Source organism: Pistacia vera, unplaced genomic scaffold (genome assembly GCF_008641045.1).
Source record: "Pistacia vera cultivar Batoury unplaced genomic scaffold, PisVer_v2 Contig820, whole genome shotgun sequence".
Lineage (NCBI taxonomy): Eukaryota > Viridiplantae > Streptophyta > Magnoliopsida > Sapindales > Anacardiaceae > Pistacia > Pistacia vera.
In genome coordinates, this window is record NW_022196691.1 from 603676 (window position 1) to 616119 (window position 12444).

Below are 12444 nucleotides of genomic sequence, written 5' to 3' on the forward strand. Positions count from 1 at the left end.
GCCATTCCCATTCAGGTTTATGGTCAAAGCCCTAACCCGATGGTCAAAATCCCTACGTTTGTTCCAATTCTTCCAGCGCCACGGCCGACCGAACCAGGGGATGCCCTTTTCTCGCCGTTTCCGATGGATCGAACTGGACTCGTCAAACAAGTTGGCCGATCTCAAAACTACTGCCACTTGGGCCAGAGATTTCCAGCGTGCTCGGTAACAAAAAACAAAGAAGGGTTCATCGATGGAACCCTTCTCCAACCCACTGAACAGCATCTAATCCATACTGGATTCGATGCAACACCCTTGTTCGTGCCTAGACAGCAACTCCCTGACCCAGGAGATTGTTGCGGCTTGCCACAGACAGAGAAAACGTCATGAGATGGACGAACTCCGTGAGATGTACGGCCAACTCATTTAGCAAAGCTTTCACTTTGCGTAAAAACCTCCTGGAAATCAAACAACACAATCTTCAGTCAGGTTTATTTCAATCGCCTTTCAGCGATTTGGAATGAGCTTGATGCATTGAAGAACCGATTGAAGGGCCATCCGCGGATCTTCACCAGACAACACCTAAAGACCAAAACAGGTTAATACAATTTTTACTTGGTTTAAATGAAGTTTTCTGGCTTTTCGAATGCAGTATTGGCTACGTCTCTGTGCCATCTCTTCGGCGCACCTATCAAATGGCCGTCAAGACGAAAGCCAGAGATCGGCTTGTCGACTCCCAATCCAAAACTGAAGCGGCTGCCTTCTCTGTCCATTCCCAACGGGCGAAGAATGAAACGAACAATGGACATGACAAAGGGAGGCTAGGGCAAATGTGGTGAAAACAATAATTTATATGGGGGAATCAACACCCGATGTGATCCCCTCATCCAACGGCTCAAGTCCAAATGGTAATAATCGTTTGGGCCCAAATTTGGTTCCCAGCCCAAACCCAGAAATAGCCACATTTTTACACTGACCCAAACTCAGGCAGTAATCTGGCCCACTTCACAAATTTAATTCTTCCCAAGGGTCATTCAAGTCCAACCAAAAATCGTTATTGCGATTTTTGCAAACGGAGGAACCACAAGAGAAACTTGTTGGAAACTCCATGGCCACAACCAAAATCAAACGGTCGGGATCTGCCACCGCCAATCAAGTAAGTCACCCTGTCAATTCTGAGAGTACCGCTACGGTCCCTATGTTTAGCCAAGAACAATATCGTCAGATTCTGCAACTGCTCAATCAAAGTCTGCAGCCCAATTCCACATCCTATGCAGGTATATCCTTTTGTTCCAATATTACAAAAGAGAATTTTTGGATAATTGATTCAGGAGCCAGTGACCACATTGTTTGCGATCCCAAGCATTTTTCAAAAACATTTCCCATACCATACACATCGGTCCGCATGCCAAATGGGACACATGCACCAGCTACCCAATTAGGAACTGTTCGTCTAAATAAACATTTAATTCTGCATAATGTCTTGTTTGTTCCTGCTTTCCGGTTCAATCTCATCTCTATTTCGAAACTTTGTCAAGATAATGTCTGTCTCTTAAAATTTTTTCCCAACAAATGTGAATTTCAGGACCGTTTGACTGGGAAACTGATGGGCTCGGGTAAAGTTCACCAAGGCCTTTATTACTGGATAGGTGCTCCTGATGCTAAAACTTCAATGTCTTGTAACAGTCTTTTTAACATTAATAAAACTTCTTTTATTTTGCATCAACGCCTGGGTCATAGTGCATCTATTCCACAACCCAATTGTCCCATTTGCCTTCTTGCAAAACAGTCCCGCACAAAATTTCCCAAACACACGCCTTCCACAAACCGTATTTTTTCCTTAATTCATATGGACATATGGGGTCCATATCACACAGCCAATCATGATGGCTCTAGATATTTTCTTACCATTGTCGATGATTACTCTCGGGGAACCTAGGTCTACCTCATGCACTCTAAAACCCAGACACTCACTCATATCAGACATTTCATGTTCGTGGTCAAAACCCGATTTGATGTTTCAGTTCAATGAGTCCGGACAGATAATGCTAGGGATTTCTTCAACACCCAATGTTCGGAACTTTTTTCCTCTCTTGGTATTATCCATGAAAGCTCATGTGTCTATACCCCTCAACAGAATGGCATTGTTGAACGGAAACATCGACATCTTTTAGAGGTCGCCTGTGCCCTTAAACACCAAGCCCACATCCCTACTACCCTTTGGGGCAAATGTGTGGTCACGGCCACATACCTGATCAATAGAATGCCGAGTCGAACTCTAGATGGTAAGACACCTTATGAGGTACTTTTTGGTAAACCACCTACAGTTGATCATCTCCAAGTATTTGGGTGTCTATGCTACTCTACAAATTTAAAGGGGAATGATAAATTTTCTCCTCAGGCTATTCCCTGTGTTTTTATGGGTTACCCAATGCATCAGAAAGGTTATCGCCTATATGATCTCACCGCAGAGAACTTTCTAGTTTCTAGGGATGTGGTTTTTCATGAAGATTCTTTTCCATTTTTAGACAGGTCTCCCTTTGACGACTCCCAACAGTCTTCCATTCTTTTCGAAGATACTTCCACAGCAGACTTGTTCAGCCCCTTTTATACCATGCATCCCATTCCAAACATGGGACCCTTCCAGTCCACCTCTGAACCAGTTTCTACAGAGACACAGCTTCCTGGTCCTTCTCATACTTCATCTCCAGAGAACCAGTTTTCTGATCCACCTCCCTTGGACAATACACCCATTGTTCCTGCCCCCCCCCCCCCCCCCCCCCCCCCCCCCCCCCCCCCCCCCCCCCCCCCCCCCCCCCCCTTAGAGATGTTCCACAAGGGTCACTCGCCCACCTGTTTGGACAGATGACTATGTCTATCCTACCCTCCAACCTACCACAGGTACTACTTACCCTACTTCCAACTATGTTACTTATGATCAACTATCCCCTGCCCATAGGATTTGCATTAGTCAGATTTCCACACACCAAGAACCATCATGTTACTCTGAAGCTATTTCCCATTCACATTGGCGTCAGGCCATGGCCGATGAGCTCAGTGCCCTCTCTCAGAATCACACCTGGAATCTTGTTCCTCGTCCCTCTCATAGGAAACCCATTGGTTGCAAATGGGTTTACAAGGTCAAGCACCGTGCTGATGGCTCCATTGAGTGTTACAAGGCTCGTCTCGTTGCCAAAGGTTTCACCCAGAGAGAAGGTTTTGATTACCAAGACACATTTTCTCCCGTAGCCAAGCATGTCACTGTTCGGACCTTCTTGTCCATTGTTGCCCTCCGTGATTGGTCCCTTCACCAAATGGATGTCCATAATGCCTTTCTTCACGAAGATCTTCATGAAGAAATTTATATGGACCCTCCTCCCGGACTTCGTAGACAGGGGGAGAATATGGTATGTCGTCTCCGCAAGTCCTTATATGGTTTGAAGCAAGCATCATGGCAATGGAATGCAAAGTTCACAGAGGCTCTAACTAATATGGGATTCACTCAATCCAAGCATGACTACTCTCTCTTCACATGGCACAAAGGTACCACTGTCATTGCTCTTATTATTTATGTTGATGATATCTTATTCACTAGGAACGATGAGAGTAGCATTTGCACCCTAAAAGAACATCTCAACAAACATTTCTGTATAAAAGATTTGGGGGAACCAAAATATTTCTTAGGCATTGAGATTGCACGATCCCCGACAGGTATTTCTCTAAGTTAACGGAAATTTGTTTTAGAACTTGTATCCGACTCTAGTTTATCAGCATGCAAACCCAGCATCATTCCTGTGGAACAAAACATCAAACTCACATCACAGCAATATGACTGTGAGACAGCCTCTTCAGAAAATGACCCTCTGTTATAAGATCCAACTCCCTACCAGAGACTCGTAGGAAGACTTATCTGTCTCACCATGACAAGGCCTGACATAAGTTATGCAGTTTATATACTAAGTCAGTTCATGCATCAACCCAAACAATCCCATATGGATGCAGCAATCAAGGTGCTTAAATATTTAAAAGGATGTCCTGAATTAGGACTTCTCTGACCTCGAGATGGGAATTTCGACATCACAGCTTACTGCGATTCAGATTGGGGTACTTGTCCCATGACCAGAAAGTCTCTTACAGGATTTTGCATCAAAATTGGAGGATCTCTTATATCATGGAAAACAAAAAGGCAATCAACAATATCACTTTCTTCAGCTAAAGCAGAATATAGAGCAATGGCAAAAACAACTTGTGAGATTGTCTGGATTCTTGGATTAGTCAAAGACTTGGGAGTAAAAACAGGAAAACCAGTCACTTTGTACTGTGATAACAAAGCTGCTATTGATATCGCGGCAAATCCAGTTTTCCATGAAAGAACTAAACACATAGAAATTGACCATCATTTTGTCAGGGAGAAAATTGAGGAAGGGATTATCAAGACTAGGCACATATGAACATCAGAACAACCAGCGGACATATTCACGAAGCCTTTGTTTAGTCGTTAGCATTCTTATTTATTACACGAGCTTGGGGTTTTCGATATCTACAAACCACCAACTTGAGGGAGAGTGATGAAATATGGAATGTTGAGGATATCCATGCTGGAATCAAGCAGTGATTGATTTGATTGATTGTAATATTTTGTAATTAAGAGTTTTTTTTTTTCCTTTACAGTATTATTTCCTTTCCTTATTGTATTTAAAGCCACTGTATAAATTGGCCAATGTACATTACAGAATACATAATACGAAAATACAAATTTCTCTCTTTTGCTTGATATTCTTTGGCCCTCATTTCTGCCCACTTTATCAAGCTTTCTTGTAGGCATACTTCGGCAGTCTTCTATCCCTTTTGCCACATTCAATCTCAACTCTGACACTTACTTGCCTTATACGAGCCTTATAAGATTTTCTGAATTCATTTTTTTTTTTTTTTAATACTTGATAAATTATGAATAACTTTTGCCATTTTGAAGGTTCAGAACATGTCAAAACCGAATTTCGAACTTTCTTCACAAACTTAAGACACAAATTGAGCACCTGTCTGTTCCATGTTTGAAACTGTTGTCATCCTTATCCTATACTTCTATCTTCTACACGGAGTTTTCTGACTCATAAAATTATTTAAGGTGCCCTAACCCTTTTTGACAAACTCGCCCCTATCCAGTTTATTGCCTTATAAGCCCACTATAAGAAGAAATTCTAGAAATTGAACAACCAAGAGTTATTACGAGTCATCACCTTCCTGTACAGATTTGTACTATTCTCCCTTCACCAAAATACTTTCAGTCCCAACTCCATTTCTAAATTAAAAATGAAATGCCTCAAAGGCCTCAACTGTCTAACAATGCTCTCTGGAATATAAAAGTGCAGTCAGTCTGAAGGTGTGGGATAATATCTCTACAATTTGAAACACCGACCAGTCACACCATTTTTGGAATTATAGGTCCTATGATTGAAGTTCAACAGCAAGATAAGCAATAGTGGAGGCCATTGACTGTAATTGCGAGGTTGTGAATACTTAGTGGTTCACTTTTTCCTACTCTCCAGCTATATCATTTTTAAAAAAAGAATTAATGTTGCTGACATTCTAATTCCTTTTTCCTTACTAATTGTCATGAACACGTGTAGTAATATTTATTGTACTTTTTGGGGTTTAAAATTTATATCCTGAAAATAATATGTTTCATACTTTAATTTATCGTCCAATGTTCTGTTTTTTATACTTACAATATCTTAGGTGTAGTGTTCATATCCTTGGACCTTCATCATTAATTTGTGAGTTGGACACTTAAAAAATTCACAGAACTAAGGTTCAGAGTTTTGTTTTTATGTAACATCTAAACTTAATTATTTCATCTTCAAGTTGGATTATTTCATTATTTTCTTCTATACTGTTGAACGGTTTGAGCAAAGTGGCTAACTCATTTCAAATTATAGCTTGCAGTTGGTGGAGGTGGTGGTGATATTGGAAAGAAAATCAACCATGGTGGTGGTGATGGAGGTGATGATGATGGTGATGATGATGACTACTTTGATGATTTTGATGATGGTGATGAGGGAGATGAGAATGGACTTTTCCGGAGGCGGATGCTTCTTGAAGACGTTGGAGCCCTATAGGCCCAATTAAACTTACTGAAGAATTGTTGATTAAATAATTCTCACTTATAAATAAATAAATCTCTCCTCCTCAAATGTTTTTTACTTAAGTTCCTAGATGTCACTAATTTATTTAATTTCTACCAGCTCTTTGATCGAAAATTCTTAGAAGCGGTGTTGAATGAATGGCAGAAGACAATGATGGATCTACCTACTGGTTTCCGACAAGCTTATGAAATGGTGTAGTCTCTCTCCGATCATTTATTTATTTGTCTGTTGGCTCTTATGGCTGGAAACTTTTTATAATATTGCTTCTAGGGATTAGTCAGCTTTGCTCAATTGGTAAAATTCCTAGCAATCAATGCTAGACCAACCAGTACCAGATTTATTTCGCGAGCACTTCCTGAAGGAATTTCCAGGGCATTTATTGGCAGGTAATGTCTTGGTTTGCCCTAGAATTATTTGGAATAGTTTCCTAGAGCTATTTATTTATAATTTTCTGTATTTTCTTCGGGATTGCATTATGACTTATGTCTTGAACATTTTTGTGAATTTTCTGCTTCACATTATTTTCTTTTTAATCAACCAAGTTATTCATGTGAACTATCTATTAAATTGTTCCTTATCTCTCCCCATCCCTCTCTTTCCTTTTGGTTTTTAAATAATCTAGGATGTGTTTTGAATCAATGATAAGACTGAAAAGCTTGAAGTTCGAACAGTTAAAACTTAGTCTAGGAACAGAATTGATTTGTTTCTCTTTTTGACTAAACTTGGAAAATATTGGACTTCTTTCATTCTATTCTTGTACCGTGAATTAAAGTTTCAATTTGTCTTCTATTTAGTCAAGAACATTGAACTTTGTTATGTCCTAAGAACACTTGTTTCTTTGATAATACATTTGAACTCTAGTGTGGATTTTGCTGTCCTGAATTCTGATCTTTCTTTTCCAAAATGTAAGATATTTATAACATAGGTATATGCATATGTATATCTTTTCCAGTTCAGTAATGAGTATTAAATTAGTATATTTTTGGTTTGTCATCAGATTTCTTTTGTAAATTATTGTTGCCACAGGATGATTGCAGATCCTGCCTTTTTATATAAGCTTCTTTTAGAGCAGGCTGCTACTATTGGTTGCACTGCTTGGTGGGAGTTCCAGAATCGTAAGGAGAGGTATTCTTTTGTTTTGCTTGTAACACTATCCAGTTTGCCTGTGCTTCTGTTTTATATATAATTGAACTTATAAATGTTTTTTTTTTTTTTTTCTTTTGGGAATTGCAGGATAAAGCAAGAATGGGATCTTGCCCTTATTAATGTGCTAACAGTATCAGCATGCAATGCTTTTGTTGTTTGGTCACTTGCCCCTTGTCGTTCTTATGGAAACACATTCCGGTTTGACTTGCAAAATACATTGCAGAAGCTCCCAAACAATATATTTGAAAATAGTTACCCACTTAGAGAATTTGATTTGCAAAAGAGAATCCACTCCCTTTTCTTTAAGGCTGCAGAGTTATGTATGGTGGGATTAACTGCTGGAGCAGTGCAGGGTTCCTTGTCGAATGTTTTGGCTGGTAAAAAGAAGGAAAGGTAATCAATGTTGAAAAGTAATTTTTTCTTTCTCTTTTGTTGCGGTGTTCATATTTTTGTAAAACAATGAAAAGTTAGAAGTTGTTTCTTTACTGTGTATGTCAGTCAGATTTTTGTTTAAGTTTGGCATCCTTCAAATTGTGACAGGTTATCCGTGACAATCCCAACTGTGAGTACTAATGCGCTTGGTTATGGTGCTTTCCTTGGACTTTATGCAAATTTGAGATATCAGCTGTTTTGTGGATTTGATAGAGCAGTGATCAACCATTTTGATGTTATTGGAGTCACGCTGTTCTTGAGCATGGCTTTGAGGTCTCTCTCTCTCTTAACTGATCATCTATATTTGTATGTCTATTGTAATAAATATAGATATAATTTTTTTGACATTCCAAATTTTTCTTATATTAGATTTGTATATACAATACTGTGTTTGGGAAACAATTCATTTTTTTATTCTTTGGATATGATATTAATGGGTTTTGTATGAAACCATATCTTCTTAGCTAAGGTTTTAGGTATTAAACTCCCTTCTAGGTATCTTAAAATTTGTAGACTTAAAGTAGTCCTCATCAAATTCCTGACTTCTTTGGTAATTAAAGGACGCAGTATGTAGTTAGATTTTTTCTTGGTTACTGTTATTAACGCTAAATTGTTTAAAAAATGGTGCAAAATCCTAACTTGGTTTGGAATTGCTTGAGTAGTGGAATTGATTTTACTATTTGGTAGGCTTTGACAAACCCAGTTTTAGGGTGCTATAACAGGCGAATAGGATATCTTATTTACCTGCTACTTCTGTTGATCTTTTTGTTGTCTTTTCGTGTGGTTTCATGCAGGATTTTACACGTTCAATTAGGAGAAAGATCAAGGCTGGCTTGGCTAGGTGTAGAGGCAGATCCTGTGGTTCAATCAGACGAGCTTTTGAAGGCTGCTTACAACAGACCATCTGAGGATGCTGTGAGGTCATCATCAAAATGGTTTATATCGAAGAATGCCATCGTTTCTGGGCTCGGTCTCCTTGGAATCAAACAAGGAATTGTTGATGATGGTGAAGCACGGGCTCCAAAATCTCAAAGGAAGAGGATTGTCCGGAAGAAAGTGAGCGCAACTTAAGCTTGCTGGTATATTCAGCAGAGTCCAATTTTGGCACCAGACAATGAGACAACGCTGAAGTCCTCGAGAATCCTTGATAAGGAAAGAACAATTAGGAGATGGTGTTTTCGCAATTTTAGGTACCTCGTAGAGGGATTAACAAATTGCAGCAGTTTTTTTATTACTGTAACATGGAGATTAATTTTGGTGATGAGTTAACAAATTCTTTCACTTTGTTTTTCCAATTTTTATCTTGAATTAATGGTAATAAAAATTTCAGTTTATATCTTAGCTAAACATTGTGTGAACTATGACTTTTGTCAAAGGCATGAAATCGTTTGAATTTGAGTACTTTAGCTTTTGACCTAGTTAGAACGAGAGTGCAGTTTGATCGTGCCATTGCGAGTGACTTGATATCATTTTGGGTAGAAGAGTACATGATCATATGGAATGTGGTTGTGCTATGAGGAACATCATCCGGGCAATTCTATGAAAGTAGGAATAGTTGTTCTTTCGTCCTGCACCGTCATACCAACTGGAAAAAATTGCATTTTTGTTTTTGGTTATGACTTCTTGTCATACCTTTACATGTTTGATAAAATACTACTCAATTTTTGATTAGTTTTTCACATCAAAACACATGAAGGCTCCACAATCTCCCCATTTTTTATTGATGATAAAACTGAACAAAAATTGAGTTTCACATGAAAGTACAAATTCATAAACAATGCCAAAAACAAAAATTGAAAAGCTTCCTCTTAAAACATGCATATTCCAAAATAGAGTGATCATAATTGCTTCTCCTTACACCAAGCATACTCCTAACACACAACCATTATTCTTCTTCTCAAATAAGAGCATAAAGCTCACTTTGAAGATCATAGAAGAACAACCACAACAAGATCACAAACAATTTCTCAATTTTATCTTATCTCTCCTCTTTTTTGTCATTAAGCAAAAAGATAGCAAATACCAACACATCAACACAACGACAAAGAAGAACGACCACAAGTAGTTCAAAAACAATTTCTCAATTTTATCTTGTCTCTCCCCTTTTTTGTTCTGAAGCAAAAAGATAGCACACAATGACAGGTAAGAGTGATGAAAAGAAATTCATTATAACATTCACAAACATGAGAACAAAAACAAAAGTAAACCATAAGTTCAAGTGTCCAAAAGGACACATATGTTTCCCATGTGCATAAAAAAATAGAAATCAATATATAAAAAAGATTGACTCAAAGTACGTTTGACTAAGGTTGAGTTGAGGAAAGGATGGCATAGAGGCTTGGAAGGTTTGAAGGTCATTTGAGATTTCGGATATATGATTAGTTAGGAGGAGGAATTTGTCTGTAACTGCCTTGTCCAGCCTATCAAACTTTGCATCAAACTGTGATGCAACTCTCTCAAATATCTCATTAGCCAGTCATGGAGGCAACAAACTCGATCCAGCCTCCATTCTAATCCTCTTTCTAAAGTCCAAAGGATCCCCACTTGATGATTCAGTTGCATCCTCTTTTAATTGACCTTTAGGAGGAATTAACTCCCACTTCCCGTTTTTCCTTGCTCCAATCATCTCCATTCTTTGTAAAACATTCTTAGTAAACAAGTTTGAATCATCAAACTTGACCTTCTATTCATCATCTAGTTCTGTCAATTGCAGGTTCAGTTTATGACAGAAGAGGGTAATCAGCATTCCCATCGGGATTTCCCCCAAATCCTTCTGAATCTCTTCAAGCTTTCTTATCAAGAGAATTGTTGTATTTACTTTTATTCCTGTGTATGCTGCTTCCATTAATAGCGCATCATTGGTTGTAATTTGACCATTTGATCTCTTCCATGCATTGAAGGAATATGTGATGTATCTATGCAATAGCCTCCAGGTCCCCTTTCACCCACTCATGTCTTTGGTTAAACCTCTGAAAAGATTAAAAATTTTCCCATAAAGCCTTATTACAACATGGAAAAGAAAAGAAAAACAAAACAAATAAAACAATAAATGAAGAGCAGAAATGCAAAGCTTGTAAAATGACATGAAGTACTCACCCTCTAGCCTCTATAATTTACTAAATGAAATTCACATTTTAAGCATTGCAACTCATGAACCAAACAAGCAAAACTTTACAGAAGACATATCAAAATAGTGACCTGATCTTTTGTGGCCATTTTTGGTGGTTCTTTAAGCCGCACCAAACGGTACTTAAATAGCTATGTTTACTCATAGCACAAAGCATTCGGATCACAATGAGATAATTCTAAATAGAAAGTCATTGAGTTCACAAAGGAAGTGAAACACGACACATATTTAATCAATACATAATATCTAATCAAAGTTACAGTGCTACAAAAAATCAACCATTCTACACTATAAGCAATCCAAATTAAAGAAATTTACCAATTTAATTTTTCAGGTAGATGACGGAGATTGGAAAGAATGATTACACCTAACACCAGCATCACCAACGATTCCGATCGCCATACCCGTAGAGACACCAGTGAGGCCATGAGCGAGACCAGAAGAAAGATGGGCATAGCCATCAAAGAGGCAATAAGATAGGGTTAATCCTAGTACTAATAATAACAGCAATAATCAATCCGTAAACACCCAACACTCCAGCCATGACCACCGGCACAATAGACTTCATCACCAGTTCTGGCCTCATCACCGCCACACCTACTCCACTTTTCGTTGTTTCATATGCAACTCCCATACCTGCGATACACCCAATTAAAACCCCAGATCGAAAAGCCAAATCAATCACTAAAAAACTGGATTAATTTGATATGTGTTTGGTTCTTACAGGAGATGACGAGGGCAGTAGCAGCGCCGAGGAAGCCAAAGAAAAGAGCAGTTTCATCGCCACTGAATGTTGAAGAAATGTTGATTTAATTTGATGATTGCAGAGAGATGGATTGGATCTAAGAATGTTGGTCTTCAGTCCCTCTACAGAGAATGTCTTTGAATTGAAGTCTTTTCAACCGTATTTTTTTTCCTCAGTCGTCGTTGTATACCATCGCAAATAAAGCCCTTTGTAAGATATTTTAAAAACTGATTTTGAAAAAAAGACTGACAAATAAGGTCAAATTATAAGGTAATCTTATTAAAAAATCAAATTAAACAAATAAATTAAGTTAATTATTATTTTTTTACATTATAAAAATTGGATTGCACTATGGCAATCACTGTTGAAGCCAACAATGACTATCTAGCTCTGACAAGCCACTACGAGATTCCGATTCGATGTTTGAGTGTAGGCAAATGAAATATATTCGTCAACCACCCATGCTCAACCACCACATCAACTTCTAGCAAAACCATTGGGCTTTCATAGATCGATAGATTCCAATTCTAGCAACACCAGTGTTGCTAGATGTGCCCTTCAATAGTCACCGAAAGTTGATTGTCGACACCGATGGCAATTACTATTGTGCAGACCAATTTTTTTAAGTTTTATTTCTATAAATTATTATTATATAAAAATATTTATCTATAAAATAAATTAAATAGATTTATTAAAATATTTATCCGAATACTATTTATAGTTATAAATGTATCTAAGAAAGAATATACACTTTTTGGTCATTATACATATAATGCTAATATGAAAATCTAGTTTACCAAACACATATACGGTATATAGGCTCCGTTTGGTTCATTGTTTTGATAGTTTTTAAAATAATCTTTTGAAAAAGG

General features: G+C 37.9%; 1 protein-coding gene and 1 pseudogene across 1 annotated transcript; one reads left to right on the plus strand and one right to left on the minus strand.

The window, feature by feature from the left end:
- Positions 1 to 2242: 2242 nt before the first annotated feature.
- Positions 2243 to 9047, plus strand: LOC116117698. The gene is made up of 9 exons (XM_031403713.1): positions 2243 to 2734; positions 3018 to 3386; positions 5916 to 6080; positions 6222 to 6314; positions 6393 to 6508; positions 7149 to 7247; positions 7356 to 7661; positions 7809 to 7973; positions 8495 to 9047. The coding sequence occupies exons 1-9, from the start codon at positions 2243 to 2245 to the stop codon at positions 8769 to 8771; spliced, it is 2082 nt and encodes a 693-aa protein (XP_031259573.1). The 3' UTR covers positions 8772 to 9047.
- A 1302-nt stretch (positions 9048 to 10349) lies between these two features.
- On the minus strand, positions 10350 to 11633 carry LOC116117699 (annotated as a pseudogene).
- Between the last annotated feature and the right edge of the window lie 811 nt (positions 11634 to 12444).